The sequence below is a fragment of the Pelobates fuscus genome, chromosome 8 (assembly GCF_036172605.1).
Source record: "Pelobates fuscus isolate aPelFus1 chromosome 8, aPelFus1.pri, whole genome shotgun sequence".
NCBI classification, from domain to species: Eukaryota; Metazoa; Chordata; class Amphibia; order Anura; family Pelobatidae; genus Pelobates; species Pelobates fuscus.
In genome coordinates this window covers 146208775-146227827 of record NC_086324.1, presented here as the reverse complement: position 1 = coordinate 146227827, position 19053 = coordinate 146208775, and the positions used below count along the sequence as shown (strand labels likewise).

Here is a 19053-nt window from a genome sequence, read left to right as displayed (position 1 = left end):
ATTCTGTATGCAGGTAGTGTTATGGACTGCGAGGCACCAGGTGGGGGTAAAACCGTGTGAGCCTTTCCATTTTTGTTTATCAGTTTAAGCATTTATATCTGTCATAGATTAATAACAGCACTGATTGTATCTTTGCGATGTTTTCTTCATTGGAACCAAATGTTGGGCAATGCAAGGCAGAGAAAGAAAGGAAATTCTTAGAAATTCCTGGATGCATTCTTGGCTCATCTTTGATCGAGTCTCACACCACAGTTCCCAGAACTAAAGTCCGATCACGCTGTCCCTGATCTCCTAAATGGAATGAAAGGAGGTGGTCAAGCTGATCAGGAGAGAGCTGTCTTTAGGAAAATCACCATCACAATTTAAAGTTAAGCCGCGGGCTCCTGCTACATCTATTAAGTGTCGAGTATCAAATGTTTTCTAACTTGAATTCCACAGGTGCATTTTCTGAAAAAAGAGGAGAATATAAGCCTGTAATCCTTCATCCACAGATTTCAGTCTATTTCATTTTGAAACTTTCCAAATGTTCTCCAGCAGTTAAAAAGTTGCAGTTGCGCGCCGTAACCCGTCGGTGATGACGCATTTTCTTCCTAAAATAGTTGCTTTTTGTTTTCGTGGAATAGTGCTGAACCCCAGCTCGGTGTTTATGCAGACTCCAGATTGCGAGTGACCACACTGACAGTCAGTCCCAGCTGTGTTACTATTACTATCCATCTTATTTAAATTTTAAAAACAAAGCCAATTGCCTAGAGGGATGTTGTGTAAAAATGAATCCAAGTTTACAGTAACGAGCAGCTGCTGTGAATGGAGGCAAGCTATTGACGATGTTAGATAAAGTTCAGTTTTGCTACTGGGCGAAGACTTGAATCGATGCCTGTTAATAGGTAAATGCAGTGGGAACAGACATGGTTGTTTCTCTCTCTCCTCCCTCAATTTGCAATATGTGTCCTAGCGTTACCTTGTCTGAAATGGATTGGGGGCGTGTTTTGCTAAAACTTTAATAAGATTTAAAAGAAAACGGCGCTTCACATGAAAAAAAGGTGAACACAAGTTATAGGTGTTTTTCGAAATATTATTCAAATGTGTAAATTCTAGACCGTGGGTGGCCAAAAGGTCCCCAGATGTTGTGGAACTACAAATACCATGATGCTTTGCATGCCTCGAAAATGCCTTTAGAAGGACAAAGCATCATGGAAGCTGTAGTTTTAAAACATCTACCTTTTTGGCACCCCCCCTGTTCTAGACAAACGACAGTTCCCCTTTATCTCTTGAGGGAACTGCAGGGGATATATAAGCATACATAAGAGGGCTAATCCTTAATCCTCTGCACACTTCTCTGCAGGAATGAGAAATGCTTTTTGGAATTCGGATACTCTGTGTGCCCAATGAAGGCATGGTGTGTGTATTCAATTTTTATTAAGGGAAAAAAAAAGGTTACAAACTGCTGAAGAGGTTTAAAAATGATCAATTGAAGATATTTTCATACTTTACCACCTGAAGAATAAATAGATTCTTGTTAAATCTAATAGTGTATTTTTTTCTGTGAACCAAGCTTGGCGATTCTGACGGTAGGAGGTTTAGATTGGAGGATAAGGGAATGTGATCCTTTGATGCTATAACAGCATTTCCCCTACTTAATTCTATTTACTATCCATCAAAAGCTTCTGTCAGTTTGTGTGTAGCTGATTAGCATTATATAAGTACACCTTCCGGCATTTCAAATGGACAAAGAGGGACTCGACTTGTATGGGTGTGAGTGGGAGTGTGGCCAGGGGGCAGGGGTGTTCTGAGAAAATCTAAGTGACTTACTAATGACAATTTATGCAGATAAATTCAATTTAGAACAGGAACAATGAATTCTATTTACACAAACTGATTTCTAAACACGCTGATTGTGGTTTAAAAACTCCTTACTGTGAATATTATTGCTGTAGAGCTGTGATACACTCAGACACACCGACAATATGGAGCTCCTAGAAAAGAGGGACATTAGGATGGAAAAGAGGAACAGAGGCATTTTGGGCCAAATTAGGGACTGTCCCTCTTAAATAGGGACACTTGGGAAATGTGTATGTAAGTTCGTGCAATAGAAACCATTCTAGGGCAATGGCAATACGCCTGTTTTACTAGTATACATTATTCTCTGGATCTTTTTCACCAATAGTCCTAGTTTTACTACAAAGTACAGCTTCCCATCAGATTAACAAATGTATTTCCAACAAATAGTAAGTACTGCTTCCCATCGCCTGTACTCTGCCATATTTTCTGTACTCTGCCATATTTTCTGTACTCTGTACTCTGCCATATTTTCTGTACTCTGCCATATTTTCTGTACTCTGCCATATTTTCTGTACTCTGACATATTTTCTGTACTCTGCCATATTTTCTGTACTCTGCCATATTTTCTGTACTCTGCCATATTTTCTGTACTCTGTACTCTGCCATATTTTCTGTACTCTGTACTCTGCCATATTTTCTGTACTCTGTACTCTGCCATATTTTCTGTACTCTGACATATTTTCTGTACTCTGCCATATTTTCTGTACTCTGCCATATTTTCTGTACTCTGCCATATTTTCTGTACTCTGCCATATTTTCTGTACTCTGTACTCTGCCATATTTTCTGTACTCTGTACTCTGCCATATTTTCTGTACTCTGTACTCTGCCATATTTTCTGTACTCTGTACTCTGCCATATTTTCTGTACTCTGCCATATTTCACGCTGCTGACGCTTCTCCGATGTATAAAAAATCTATCTTATTGACTCTCCTTTCTCATCCATCTCTACCTACACTCTGCTCTATGTTGCAATGTCCTTCAGTAAAATTCTACAGTGGGTCCAGCTTACAAGACAGACTGTTAGAGAGGGTGGGAGAAAAAATAAATACATTAATAAAAAAAAATATATATATATATATATCGCTTTCTATCTCTAATAAGGTCAAGGGGCAAAATAAGCATGAACCCTATAATCTAAAGAACAAAGATTGGATTAGTACCCTGACCACTAGGTAGAAATTAAATAACACTTAACCTTTATTGGGTATCAAGATACTTCTGCCACATTTACATCAAAACATCCAAAACGCGATTGCTAGGTCTCGTGTAAACCAAAGTATTTGCATATGTGCATATAGACAAGGAAAACTAAAAAATATATACAAAATATGTACAGTGGTGTAAGTGTCTAAATAATGTAGACACAGAACCTAATCCTAATTATCGTAGGATATTCAATCTAAAGGTAATATTGACTCTTTGACTAGCTGGTAGATCTAACCGGGTGTACAGGTTAGGCAAAGTGTAAAAACATCAAAATTTTTATGTTAACGTGGCAGTAGTATATTGATTCTGTTAACTTTTTACCACTATATTTCCTTTTCTTAACAGATACCCAATAAAGGTTTTAAGTTTTATTTATTTTCTACCTAGTGGTCAGGGCACTTGTCCGATCTTTGTTCTACATAACAGGCTGTGATTGCTACCAATAAACACGGACTCCGTCCAAAATCATTCCCCTAATTCTAACGCTCACCTCCTCATAATAGCTATAATCTATAAACGTGTTTCTCGTGTTAGTCTGTCACCTGTTAATCTCACCATATAATTTCCTTATTTCTTTTTCCTTTACATTTTAAACCTGTGAGCAGGGCTCTCACAGTGTGTTGGATTGGATTATTTTCACCCAAAAAGTTATCGTGGGATTGAGAAATAATTGACTAATAATTGAAGGAAAGATGGCAATATATCTAAATGATATATTTGTTTGCCAGTTCATTAAGCTGGGCCTAGGAATTGCAGTTGCTTGGTCAATTCCCCACACTTCTCCGAGGGTTTTTCAGTAACGTGTAAATTATTGGGAATTTTAATGTGAGGGCAAAATACAAATAAAAGGGTAAAACGTGGAACACCTTAAAATTAACCAGATTCCATTAGTGCATGCATAATATGGAAAAATAAATCATAGATACTGATATATGGGACGGATCTCTTCAGAAAAATAAATAATATACTCCAGAGGACTGCATGTGATAAATAGAAAACAACAATAATAGTGCAGATAGTTTTAAAATTAATACGATTTACAATTATATGTACTATGGAAAATCTGGTAAATAACAGAGCTGTCCGTCACTCACAGTTCCAGGAGCCAATATACCAGCTCTATTTTATAACTTTCTGTGACTATAAGAATAGTACCTAACCCCATATATTAACACCTCTAGCAATCAAGAATCTTCACATCTGTTATATTGACATCGACAACACAATCCGCAAAACAAATATGTAACTTTAAAGCCTTTTACAGACAGGAATTAATGCATTTAATGTAGGGTCGGGCCAACACTCAATGTCCACTGTTCACTTTGAATTGCTGACTAGCCACGCGTAAATGGATCATCCCACAAGGTATCGGTTTTCTCTTAACTTAGTATAACCTGTGATGTGCAAGAATAAAAATGATTTTTTGTCTGTCCTAGTTCAGTCTATGAAATATAATGGCCAGCATTATTAGGAGGAGGGTTCCTGTGCTGGAATTTCTAGCACTACCGGTATATACCGTATTTGCAATATGTTGCTGGCAATCTAGCACAGAGCTGGGTTAACTACTTTCTGAGTGGGCTTGTTTCTAGCCCAGCCAGTGTGCGGTTCCATCTGTGCGACCATTTGTCATGCCATAAGTCACAGCGTAATTACTGCAGACCTCCATTTGGTGTGTGACTTGTCCTGACATCAGTGACATCAGGTAGCCTTGAGACAAAATTACCCATGATGACCTATGGAAGCACACCAGTTATTATACGCATGGTTTCAAGTAAGATCGTAACATGCTGAGTGGACTACCATGCCCATCAACCTTCACCAGGCAGTCCCCTTTTATTTTAGACACTGGTATAAAAATGAATGAATGCAGGGAGTGGATTTACAATTCGTGATGATCTTTAAAATAGTGAGAACCTTCTTTGTTTCACATGATCTATTGCGGGCTGCATTTGAGCACAATGTCAGTGCCCTTTGCAGAATCCATTGCTTTCTGTTCAGCATGAAGTCCATTGTACGAGGCAGAGCCCGAGGGATGCTGAGATATATTCCCATGCCATCTGTGTGCTCGGTGTACGGAGAAACAAGGAGGCCCCTTCCTCGATCATTTGGGATTAAATATCCAACCCATTACCTTATCATAGTGATGGCAAACATGCATGTTTGAACTATTTCCTATAGTGGTCTTATAATAACCTGTTTTATTTATTTCTTACTGGCATTTATAAAGCGGCAACATATTCTGCAGTGCTGTACAATTAGGGGAGAGCATATAATAGACACAGACCAATACAAATGTTAAAGAGCTAAGATCTTGCCACTGAAGCTTAGGTAGCACCTCTACAAAGAGCTTACAATCTAACGTGTGTGTGTGTGCTTTTTTTTTCTCCTCCTCCCTCACCCCCGCACCTCCCAGTTACTTACAATGCCCAGGATATTTCTAAAATGTAATATTGTGAAGATTAAAATAATTAACGTTAAACCATGTAGAATGCTGCGACCCAGTATTTGGAAGGATTGTTGCATCAACATAAGACTAGACTCCAGCATATTATAAATGCCATTAGTGGGGAACTAACAAGGCAATTGTAATAGTATCTGATTTTAAATGTAATTACATATGACCAAAGAACCCTGAAAAGCAGCAGATGGACCGTGCTGCATTCCACTGTGACAGAAAAAGGGTTAAGATTTATAATTTTATTTGACATCATTAACCAAGTTTCAATGTCACTTTTTGTGGCTCTAACTGCAAAAAACTTGCACTGCCACCTACTGGTCTGAGAGCAGTAGTACTCTGGTATTAAACCTAGCCGTAAGCTGCCATAAAAAAGACAGAGCAGGTAGTTGAAAAAAAGGATTTGGATATTATGTATGTCTGTGCGTGCATGCAGCGGAACCAGGATATGTCTAACTGATATGCGAGTTCCGTTCTAGGTTTCTATAAACCAGTGTCTCGTCATTCAATACATATACACTATGGAGTATGATTATCACAGCAAAAATGTCCTGGGGCAGAATGTTGAGACATTTCTTTAGTTTCATGGTGATCGCTCTATATTTTAAACTTTCCCCAGAATAGCACCTCCTCCTACACGATGAGTCCCCTCCAGCGCTTCTGTTTCGTGTCTCTCTCCTTTCTCTCCTCCAGACTGGTCACATTGAGAGCATTGCATGGTATACCGGAGGCAAATGACATTTAATGTATTGGGTAATGCTCTGTTTCAGCTGTGTAGTAGTGCGCTTTATGGAGAAGAGGCTGAGCGAGCATGATCTGGAAGCCATAAAGCAGGCACATGTTCTGCTGTGAGCGTGGCTTTTAGGATAGAGGTAGGCTTTGTACAGCCACTTTTCCAGACAATTTGACACAGTTTAAAAGCTTTCCTTGGCACGGAGGATGAAAAAGGAAATCCCGTAAGGTTTATTGTGAAAACCATTGATGTTCAGAATCCTGTTCATTTTTACTTTTAAAAGACCTGTAACCCTAAACACAATGCTTGCATTAAACAGACATCATCTATCCTTAAATGGACAACTTAAACTAAACACGATGGGACGCCGCATGCTTCTTACATAAAGTGGATAGATATAGAGAGAGAGAATCGCATATTGCAGGATAAAAGATGCTATTTGGCCTCAAATTTGCAATTCCCTTTATAGTGAATTAAAAACCAAAGTGGCCAAATTGTGTAATATTGATGTAACGAGACATTCTATTTGTTGTTACACATCTTGTCCTGTTAGAGTCATTGCAGTAGTTCAGATATATGATAAGAACACCCTGTTTGTGGATTTTGGCTTAAATAAAGTGACTCTAAAACGGTTGACCACTTAGAAACTGTTCATTGCCCAATTTCCACTTCTGAGTTCTTAATTGTCAATCAGTAAAATAGGCGTATATTGGGATCACTCTAGCTTTTACCCTTTCTACAAACGGTGTCTTAGTACGATGCTCACTGGGGTGTTGAGAAGCTGCAGAGACAGTCTTATGTAAGTTAATACTATAATGGTAATGCAAAGAGGATCATGTGTACAAAGCCGTCCTAGAATAATTAGCTTATTGTTTGATCCTGATGCATGAAAAGGATGCTGTCTTTAAGTAATTCACTTTCTTGCCTAAGGGAGGCTGTAGAACGGTTTCATCTGCTTGAAGAAACACAAATACATTTGAAAAAAAAAGCAACAAAAAAAAAACAGTTTGACACCTCTAGAGCTTAACCTCTTAATGGCATTTGCTATGGCAAAAAGTGGCTAAAAAAGTAGCATTCTTTACTAGACTATTGGCTCTTAGAATTTAACCTGCAGCCTCAAGGCTTTAGCAGTTATTAAAGGAATTGCAGTTGGCACCCGAACCAACTGAACTCTCTCTTGTACCTTGAGGATTTAGAATCTCCTGAAACATTGATTTTTCCTTGTTTATGTATCCCAGGTATTTCTGATAAAGTCAGGAGCAATACTGCACCAGTTTTATTTCATTATATCATATGAGTTTTTGTTTTTTTATACTTGAAAAAATAGTTATATTAGAGTTGTTATTATTATGGAAATATGATTAAAGGGATACTGCTGGCACTATTACCATTTCATCTTATTGAAGTGGTTATAGTGTGGATTCCCATGGTACTGTACCTCAATTCAGTAGTAAACCATTTTGAAGCAGCAAAACGCCAAATAAGTGTCACTGGCCATCTACAGCCCTGCACCTATTAGATGTATGGCTAAGGCAGAGATTACACACTTCCTTCTAGATATACCGTGGAAGCGCCTCTAGCGGCTGTCAGGAAGACAGCCACTAGAGGCTGGATTAACCCTGCAGTGTAAACATAGCAGTTTCTCTGAAACTCCTATGTTTACATCTGAAGGGTTAAAACCTGGGGGACCTGGCACCCAGACCACTTCATTGAGCTGAAGTGGTCTGGGTGACTATAGTGGTCCTTTAAAATGACCCAACTATACAAGCTTCAGTATTGTTCGCCTTGTTTTTTTGGGGCCAAATTATCATTTGTATAAGAGTGACATACAAATTATGTTTAACAGTATCCAGAATTCATATGCTCAGTGTGATATAACCTGTGTAGCAGTTGAATCCCACATACAGACGGTGAAATCTTCCTGGCTCGGCTAAGTTGATGTTACCCCAGAAAACATGCTGATTTGCCAACCCAGTTAGTGACATTTTGACTGATTCGTGTTTCTAAAATCCATGTCTAAGAATACCAGGGAATTCTAGTAAATTAATAATTTCTCTTTCTGTGGTTGCAGCTGGTCTGAGAAACGAAAAGATTGGAAATTTCAGAAAACGAGACAAATATGGCTTCTCCAGAACATGTATGACCAAGAGAAGGTTAGTGATTGAGAAATCAGTGCTCTGAATTAATCTTCTTCATTTAAACATCAGGTTGTTTGTGTTTTCATTTTACGAACATTGTGATTTATCAAATACATCTGTCTATTTAAACTATAAACTATTGATGTGAAAATAAATAAAATCAGCATAAATACAGCTATTTATTATTCCGTTACACATTTTAAACATCTGTAAACAACAAAGCTTTTATTTAGATTATTTCCCAACTTTATTTAGTTTACTGCTATGGCAACAAAAACATTGAACCTGTCATGGAATGACGGCCTGAAGTTTTGCTTTTGATGTCATGAGTATTCAAAAATAATAGGGATTTGTCCACTTGAGTTATTCATTAAGGCCACATTGGCCACACTTTTCCAGCTGATTTGGATTAAATAGAAGAAAAAAAAACTAACTCCGCTATTAACTAAACACAAATGCAGTTTAATTTTGCTGTAAAATAAGATGAATTTCTCTGTAAAGAATCAAAAAGGGTTAATATATTCCAAATTACCACCTTTTAGACTTTGTAGACTGTAGAATGAAACTATAAAGAGGGAGCCTATAACTGGCAAAGTATAATAAACAGGCATCATGTCAACCAACTAAAACCAGAGTTTTGACCACCCTTCTTTATGCCATACCCATTGGGTCAAGAGTGAGGGGTTGAATTTGTGGCAGTGTTGCAGTCGCTCTAAACAGCCAGAAGGGGAGCTCCAAGCTCCTCTCTAACCTTTCACCCAATGTGTGGCAGGTATTACTTATGTACAGTGTCAAGGGGTGGCTGCCATCTTTTGCGTTTATGGACCTTGCCCACCTTTGAAACGGTGTTAAATTGGTGCTCAGCCCCTTGGAGCTAATAGCACAACATCCCCTTCTTTTCAAGTACAATACCAAGACTATACACCAACACAATGGTAACCGTACCGCCAACTTCCTTGCTGTGTCTAATAAATATCCAGTCTTCTCTGGCATTCGGGGCCAAGGGTGGCCCTCTGACAACAAAAGGCCAGAAAATCCCATGCCCCCACCAAGTGTTTGTGAGCATGGGAAGATTTCTTTTTTAATAAAACAATACATAAAATAGTCATAACAGAACTGAAATATAAATATTTATTTTCAATCATTTTTTATTAGGGCAATTGCTTGTCACACAAAATAGACAATATAATAAATGTTGAAAACCATTGATATGCATTAAATATGCATACAGGGAGACAGTCTCATTTTATAAAGGAGAGAGGAGACAAAATTAGCAATAACTTAGCTCGATAAAATAAGTCTGCATGCGTTGCCATCTAGTTATTATTGAATAGTAGAAATAGTGTGGAACAATATACCATAGGGTAAGGTAAGATTTAGGCCATTAGCCTGGATTCTCCTGAATATTGAAATGACTCCTTAAACATGATGCTAAAGAAAATCAAAATGAACAATGAATGTAAAGCTCTCAGGCTCCTACATCTATCATCCAACTCCCATGCTTTGGTATTCACTCCGTGAAAACACGGCAGTCCTAAGATTAAGTCCGTTCCACCAGCTGCATCTAGAGCCCTCAAGCAGTGCCCACTGATCTGGCCATACGTATTATTATTATTATTATTATTATTTTATTATTTATATAGCTCCAACAAATTCCGTAGCGCTGTACAATGGGTGGACTAACAGACACATAATTGAGATCAGACCACTGGACGTACAGGAACAGAGGGGGTTGAGGGCCCTGCTCAATGAGCTTACATGCTAGAGGAGCGCCATAATCAGTGTCTCCATGGCATCTGTCAGTGCGGTCTTGATGCCGTTGATCCAAGCCCCCTAAATTTCTCGATATCCACAGCTGTCAACCATTCCTATGTTATTTTAAAAATATCATTTGATTAGAGGAGTAGAAAAGTGTTTCCTGATGGTTATTATGGGACCATGACACCCTCCTCCAATAATTACATGTAGTTTATTAGATGTCTGTTGTTTGTTTAGGGGTGCAGGAGAGTTCTTGGAGCACCCCCTTTCATTAATATGAGGCCCACATTTTGGTTTAGTCTCCCCTTCACCACTCATTATGTCAGCAGGATAGGAAGGAGCTTAGTGCTCCCTGTTGGCCATTAGGGGGTCCTTGTGATCTACTCTGTTAATTGAATTTATTTTTATTTCCATCCATGAATGCTGCTCTTTATTCGATACTTCATGCTGAGTGTCACTTTGGGACACAGACCCATACTTACAGATGCACATTATGAATAGGTAGATAATATTTAATTACCCCTGTTTGAATCCATTCATTCCATGATTCTGTACGCTTCCAGCTGTATGGCATCTTTAAATAGCTGGTAGATCTTTATATGATGCATACACAACCTGATAATGATAAGTGAATTGCATTCACAAATTCCATTTTTTAATTACATGGTCGCACAAAGTAAATTTAATTTTGATAATGTGTTCTGTTAGAAGTCTGAGACGTGCAGTTTAGATATTGCACGAAGTATAAAAAATTTCCTTATTTTATGTTCTATGTTGTACTAATTATCTTACTGTTACTGTCAGTATTTGCCTTGGTCATCAGTCAAACAGCTTGAAAAACTGGCACTTTGTCTGAAAATGTCAGGAAAGTTAAGGGTGACTGTGTGTGTGAACATCAAACAATATCCAGCGCGCTCACTCGCTCACTCAACCCGAGTTCAAAACTCGCAATATGTAATCAGTTTGATTTTTTTTTACACCTGACAATAATGGGGATTCACAGCGTATGATCATACGTACCGTTCTATCTATCAATACACACACAGCCCTACATTAACAAATGCCAATACTCATTGAAATAAAAGATACATAACAGTAAAACAATAATGCACTGAGGGGATGTGGAGATTGCATGACACTGATTCTCCTTATGCATGCTTCTCGGCTATATTCATATTACGCGCACTCGTAGAGCTAGGGTGAGGATTGGGGTCAGGTTTTAATGAACTGAGGATGATGTGTGTTACATGCCTGTCTCCAGCTGCTGCAATACATTTATTTGTCTTCCAGCAATAAAAAAATACATGTCTAAATTATCTATATATATCTCTCTAAGGGGATACATACCAGGTTATTTTTGTGAGTAGTAGAATGACCAGGACAGTTACTTACTGGATGCTGGGAGTAATGACTAGTTATCATTGTAAATAATTTAAGAAATGCAAGGTTATTCACTGAAGTGAGAATTTAAAGTGAATTTCAAAGTCACGGTTATAATAGCTGATCTGGATAAAGTCTCTAAGTCAGCTGTGCTTCCAAGGCAGCTACGTTGCCCTTACGTTTGAAACTCCATTTGAATTCTCACTTTTGTGACCAGCTCTGATAGTCTGTGTTCTGACTTTGACTCGGTGGGTTACTGTGTGGAGGTTAGAGGATCATTTTACCAGCAGGCTGTCCATGCCAAGGACTACTAAAGAGGGCTTAGGGCTTTCAGTCAGACCATTCAAGTAGCTTCCTGCTTACTTCAAAGGCTTCAATTTTAGATCCAAGTGGGTTAAAGTTGTTGTTGGCCAAAATGTCAGAACAATAGTTGTCTTCAGTGTCCACAGGCAGTTTGTGCATCAGATTGAGATACCATCTAATGTATGTGTCTAGGTCAAGCATGTCAAACTCAAAAGCTAGCAAGGCCAAAATAAAGTTTATAAGTTTATGTGGGCCACAAAAAAACACAAACTAAAATTACTTGTATCATTCTCGTGCAAACAATATGTAATCCTGGGTACATATAAATAATTTACTTGAAAGCTTCACCTTGTTACTTACTCTCTCAGTAGTAATGCCACTGTCTGAAGTGTTCGCTCCGCTCGCTCCCTCAGTCCCTCTGCAGTCTCAGCCAGGTAGGTAGCGAAACTGTCAGCTCCGCTCCCCTCTGCAATCTCCAGGCACACTCCGCTTACATCCATGTCTCCCTCTTCCCCCTTCCATCCATGTCTCCATCTCCCCTCTTCCATTCATGCCTCCCTTCCCCTCATAACTCCTCCCCACATCTCCCTCCCCATATCTTCCTCCCTACCCATGCCATCCATGTCTCTCTCCCCATCCATATCTCCGTCCCCCCTTCCATTCATATCTTCTCCTCCTTCCTTTCATGTGTCTCCCCCCCCCATGTCTGCCTCCCTACCCATATCATCCATATCTCCCTCTCCCCTTCCATTCATATCTCCCTTGCCCCCATCCATTTCATATCTCTCCCCCCATGTCTCCCTCCCTACACATTCCATCCATGTGTCTCCACATCCAACCCCCCCCCCCCCCCCCCTTCCATTCCATCCCTATTTGTAGGCAGCTGTACCGTCACAGAGCTGATGCCTGAGGTGAAGGTAGCCCCGGCTCTTCTCTGCCCTTCCATTTTACCTGACAGGAGCCTTTCACTCTCCAGCGGCACACTGACAGATTCAGTGCTGGGTAGTCACTTGAGACCCGGGGCTCTTACGCAGAACGGGAGGGGAAGGCGCTCCCCCTCCTAATGTATGGTGCGTGTGGTTCCCTTATGGAGCTGCACGCTGCCTGGAAGAGCAGGTCGAGGCGGCAGCAAAAATCACTTGTCAGTCTGACAAGTGATTATTGTGCCCCTGATTGGCTGGGCCGCAAGGATGTTCATTGTGGGCCGCATGCTTGGTCTAGATCAGGCATAGACAACCTTCAGCACTCCAAATGTTTTTGACTACACCTCCCATGATGCGAGGTGTAGTGAAAAATTATGGGTGTAAGAGCATTATTGGGGATGTAGCTTGAAACATCTGGAGTGCCAAAGGTTGCCTATATCTGGTCTAGATTATACAGGTGCTAGAGGGGATTGGCTAAACAATTTCGTTGCTTAAGTCAAAGTAAGGGGATTAAACACTAAATAGTATTACATTGGGAAAAATTAAATATTTAAGACAAAATAGCATAATTTTACTTACAATTTGTGTCAGTTTTTCTAGTTTCCCTTTTTGGGCATTTTCTTTAAGATTCATTTCTCAGATTAGTGTTTTGTGAATAAACCTTTTCATCATGTTTCTTCATGATGTTTTCTGATGGGATTATGTTTTTTGGAACTGAGGCACATAATTGTAGTCAGGCCCCTAATTAAAGGCATATGTTAGATAACTGGGTGATTCTCTGTAACACTGGACAGACGCATCGCACAATTACAGTCAATAAATTAGCTCGTCCTCAGACAGCTCAGAGCTTGGCAAGCATTGCAGAAGCCACTGATGCCAATCTGTGGCTAGCTATAAATAAAATCTTTTGAAGACTTACACTTTAATGTCATGGGATGGCTTTTTACGCCTGGCTGTTTTTGTATTTCATTAGCTCAAGCTACCGTATCATCCCACACAGTGCAACAGATGTTCCTTGCAGCTGTCTAGGAATTAGCTTAGAGCCAAAAGAGAAATGACGTCTTTTCTGCACACCTGGTTCATATAACTTGAGTTTGAAGAGTCCCTTCATTTTCTGTGCAGTTCTTGTCTGTCTTGGGTACATTTTCCGGTCTGCAGGTGGCAGAAGAGTTCCACAAGTTGATACCTCGATGGAGAAATTACCGTAGACTGTTGTTATTATTATCAGCATTTATATTCTGTGGTGCTTTACTCTTCTACATGGAGAATACAAAACTAGTATTGACAGAGCGGTGAAGAGAAAGAACCCAGGTCAAATAAACTCACAATCTAAGACGTAGAGTAAAATGTGTAGTCTGTGCATAATTATTGGAAGTTAGATTAATAGCACAATGTGATAATGGTTCCTGTCTACAAGGAACCTTTTTTGGCAGTTTGAACATGGCAGAAGAACTGGAATTAGTGCAAGTGATGGGAGCACTTTAAAAAACAAAACAAAAAAAAACAACCCATTAATTTAAGGTAGCTATTTTGACCTATGATTTAAAATTCACTTGGAATTTTTAGTGAAATCCTGGCCATTCAAACACTAGTGGTTAACAGCTTGATAAGTTAACAGGAGACTGCCCATCGCCTCCTCATCTGGAGCCCAGAAGATCCTGCAAGGAGCTAAGTCCTGCAGGTCATGGCTGGCTCATTGGCCGAAAGAGTCAGCTGAGTGAGCCAATGAGTGGCTCTCTGCATTGCCGGGCTAGCTTTGTGCATGAAGCTTCAAGGCTGCAGGGTAGGGGGGCGACCAGGCATTCGCAAATTGTTTCACTACACAGACTGGGAGGGTGCCAGTGGCCTGCAGTGGATATGTTATTTGGATTGTCCCTTTAATATATACATTGGGCAAAAGGATATTTGTTATAAGTATAGTTGGCAGATGGGCCAAACTTGTTCTAAAATAGGCCAGGCATTTACATCATCAAGCATCTCACTTAAAGCAAACCTTCCTACACCCTGTATCATGTCATTGTGTGTGAATGTTGGAGTTTGTTGGCGTGGCGTGGCAGTGTGATATTCTATGAGTGGTGTGTGTATATACACTTTCCATTTCATGTACAACCCCTCATTTAGTTACCCTTCCCCCATTTTCGCCGCTTGCCACCCAAACCTCTTTTAGTGTAAGCAACCCTTAATGCAGTCTGTCTCCAGCCTCCTGAGTGCTGTTCCAGATAAAGTATGGGGGACAGAGACGGAGAGATGAAGTTCTGTTACGTTCCTGTCCACCCTTCACTCAGTGTTCTATTATTATATGAATATTGAGAGTCACGGGAGAGCTCAGTTGTGCTACAGGAATAATAGCAAAGCTGCAAACGTGTCTCTTCTTCTTCCCCTGGAAATTGCAGCCCACCAGCCAATTGTATCTTGTGCTCACATTGCCAGTGGGAGCGCGCTGGTGACCTTTACCGCAAATTAAAAAGTAGTTATAGAAAAAAGAATCATCCAGTACTCCAATTGTATTTGAGAAATGTATTTATTTTGAAAACTACTCGGGCAACAACAATTGTGGATGGGGTGACAGTATGACTTAGTGATATTAATATAATTGGACTAGGATTTACCAAAAGAACCAACAGATTTGCCATACACAGACATTGGTCCATTTGTGTTAACTCACGTGCTTAAAAATAAGTTAATTTTGAAATCTGTGATTTAACTCACTGCTTTTTTTAAACCTGTGCTAAAAGCATGCTGGAATGTTTTTCCTGTAATCACCATAAACCTTTAGCTACAGCGACATCTAGTGGCAGACATATGAAAATACACTCGTAGGCTAATTCACAAAATGGAATTGACCAATAAATGTTTTTGATATTGTCATATACCATATTCTCCAACAATGGGGGTTCATCCATAGGAACCCTTGAGGCAGCGCCCCACCAGTTTTATGTGGCTAAAAATGTATTTAGAAAACATAAAATTCTTTTTTTTATAAAGAGGAAGGCAGTATACAAAAAAATAATAATGCCACTTTAACTCTGTAAAAGGTTTCAGTTCTGCAGGGTCCCTCACCCTCATTGGTAGCTGTTTGGAGAAGCTTTTTTGATTTGGCATGTAGCATGTGTCCTTTAACCCCTTAAGGACACATGACATGTGTGGCATGTCATGATTCCCTTTTATTCCAGACGTTTGGTCCTTAAGGGGTTAAGAAGGAATTTCCATTGAGTTGCAATTCAGGCAGCAGAGGCTATTGACCTCTCTATTCAGAAACCATTATTGGCTGATAGCACCAGGTGGTGGGGTCACAGTGCCTACAGGAGAGAGAAGTAAGAAGATATATTGGATGCAACAGAGAGAGAGAGCACAGTTTCTGTCCATGCCAATTGTTAGTGCAAAATGTTATCTCTTTCTCTCCCCCAATAGCGTGAGTGATTGCCTAAGGGCTGATTAAGCAAGGGTATTTACTCAATATATAATTATTATATAAAGCCAGGAGAGCCCAGGGGTAACAAGGGGAGGAGGACATTTCTGACAGACAACATGGTACTTAACAATTCATACTGCACATACCCATCATATTCTTTAAAGCTCAGCAACTCTACAGCGGAGACCTGAGACACTCATGCTGTGGCTAGTTGAAAAGTTTTGAAGCTTTAAACCGCAGGACTGGGGCTGTGACTCTGAGGACGGATTCTGATTTTAATATGTAATGTTTGTTGCTTGTGTTAACTATTGCAGTTACATCTTGGTCTATGTTACCACTGGAGATTAATTATATTGCCAGCTACAAAGGTAATAAGGGGTCTTTCAGTATCCTGCTGCTTTAACCCCTTGTGCTGAGAACAATAGTAAGCTAGGAGTAGCTGAAATGGTTGGAGTCTATCAGTATCGTGATGACTTAACCATGTGCATGCAAATTGTGTGCTGAGACTTAATGGAGTAGCTGACATGTTTCACAACAGCAGCAATATTTAATAGAAATCTAAAGTTATCCTAGCAGGAGCTCTACTGAAGATGAGACCATTAAGCGAGGGCTAGGAAGATAGACAGAGAGAGAGAGATGGTGTATTATACAGAGACATGCACTGTTGGGGGGCGGGGGGGTCTCTGTATTGACGCTCTGTGTAATCCTGTCTATGTGGGATAGTTATGAGTATCTCTTTGTTGTGCTCAGCTCTGTGTGTTATTTCTGATTATTTTACTCAACTCTATCTGTTGTCTACCAAATCTGTGTATTGTATAGGTATTTCTGTATTGTCATTTCTGATATATTTATTCACTTTCATTTTTCTTTTCTCTCCATCCTGTAGATTTCAGATGATTACTTCCCTATTCTCCTAGAGTACCTGGAAGGTCTTAAAGGCAGCGCCCGTGATACTACTGTCAAACAAGCTGAGGACTTAATGAAGGAATATGACAAGAGTGAGGCAAAGGCAGAGGCCGACGTGCAAAAGATGTCAAGAATTCGAGAAGTTCTACAGCTTCTGTCTTAGAGTTCTCCACATTCCACAATCTACATTGGACAAAAGGACTTTCCACCGTAAATATCTGGCAAACAACAGCTACCACCGCTAAAGAACAACTCCCACCTTCGTTAACCAACCAAAGATATGTTAGGCTGCTGTAGATCATTATTGAATTTATAACTGTGGTCTCTCTAGAATCCTAAACTTGCTTTCAGATTTCAAAACTAAAGCCTTTGTTGTAATAGTATACAAAGTCTATCAAATCTCCCAACGTGCTATAAGAAGCAGTCCTTCATTATCAAGCCTTCCTTGCGAAACTGTAGAAATTGTAATTTGTTCATTGCAATTTCTGTATTCTGTCTTCACATCTACTTACCCCTCTAATGATATACAACCTCCAACTTGGCCGTAGATATTTTTTTTACTACGATGACCTCTGTGTGTTATGTGATCACCCTGCATAAAGACAAAAGTAAGAACCCTATTTATCAAAGTGAACCTGAGCAATTTCTAAGAGAGAGCATTTAACCGACATATTTAATTGTTTTTCGTGATCTTTGCTCCTCCGTTACAAATTTTCCTCATTATTGCTTCGTTTCGCTTTGTTGAAACTTTACCTTTATTGCCAACAAAGCTTTCAGTGCACAATCATGTTATCAACTTCTTTTGGAGTCATGTGAGCAAGCAAGATGGCTGCTCCTTGATTGTTTGTTTGACAAGTTCTATGTTAACAGGTTGTCACAAAGTAAATGAAGTAGAATTCTATAGGAAAAGCAATCCCTAATTATTTTACCATCCTTGTAGCCCCTCTGTGTCATCACCAGGTCTTATTTTCTTATCTAAACAAAACAATATCTGCATATTGTTTTCTATCCAATACGTAATTGATGTTGTTGATTGCTGAACTCTGAGAACTTTATCTCAAAAACTTTAGATATACCCAACTCCATTTATAGATAAAGGCAAACTAGTACCCATGACCACTTCAACTGATACCTATTACTGACAGCAATCCCCCGTATGAATTGTTATGGTGTGTTGCAGAGCATAACCCCACTTTCGCTATATCGTGAATGGGGGTATCGCTAATGAGGGCCAGACTGAGGGGAACCAATCATCTCTACTAAACGGCATGTCAATTGTTCAACTGTTTGAAGTGGATATGTTGCCTGGAGTCCTTGGCCACCGAGTCTTGCATCAGCATCCTTAAGGACCAAACTTCTGGAATAAAAGGGAATCATGACATGTCACACATGTCATGTGTCCTTAAGGGGTTAAAGTGTATGTGCCTTTATTTCATTCTATGCTCAGTTCACTAAATTCCATACAAAGTTGTTTTTTTTTCCAGGAAACTCTTTTGTTTTGTGTCATCAAGATGTGTACAGTTTTTAATAGCTTGCTGTATATGTGTACCACTATGAAATGAAACCATTTTATACTATCGGGAGGTTTTCTTTTGATCAATTTTATTTAATATTAAATCCAGTTTGTACAAAATAATCAGATTCCTGGTTTTGTGTATTTATTAATAAGCCACTAAATAATAATTAACCATTTTATGACTAATGGTCTTAGATACTGCTTGCCAACTGTACATGTGATCTTAAAACTACATCACATCACATGGGATGGCTGGGGTCACAGGGTTCGTGATAAACAAAAACACACACTTATACACCGTATAAGACATAATAAGCTCCACAATATGAGTAAACAGATCAATACCACCTGATGATATAGGTGAAGGAGGGGGGAAGTGAGAGCACTCAAGATGTAAACAAATGCAGGCTTGTCTCCCCTGAGAGGGGTAAGGTTCCTTCAGCGTGTACTTCAGTTTATGACTGTAAATCATGAAAAAAGGAG

The 19053-nt window shown here is 39.4% G+C and overlaps 1 protein-coding gene across 1 annotated transcript in view; it reads left to right on the top strand.

Annotated features, from left to right (window-relative positions):
* C8H7orf50 (chromosome 8 C7orf50 homolog) overlaps nucleotides 1-18178 on the top strand; it is a 213467-nt gene extending 195289 nt beyond the window's left edge. Inside the window, exons 5-6 of the mRNA XM_063430407.1 lie at nucleotides 8306-8387; nucleotides 17035-18178. Of these exons, the coding sequence (XP_063286477.1) occupies nucleotides 8306-8387; nucleotides 17035-17217 (265 nt within the window). The 3' untranslated portion in view covers nucleotides 17218-18178. The remainder of the gene's footprint in view (nucleotides 1-8305; nucleotides 8388-17034) is intronic.
* The last annotated feature ends 875 nt before the right edge of the window (nucleotides 18179-19053 follow it).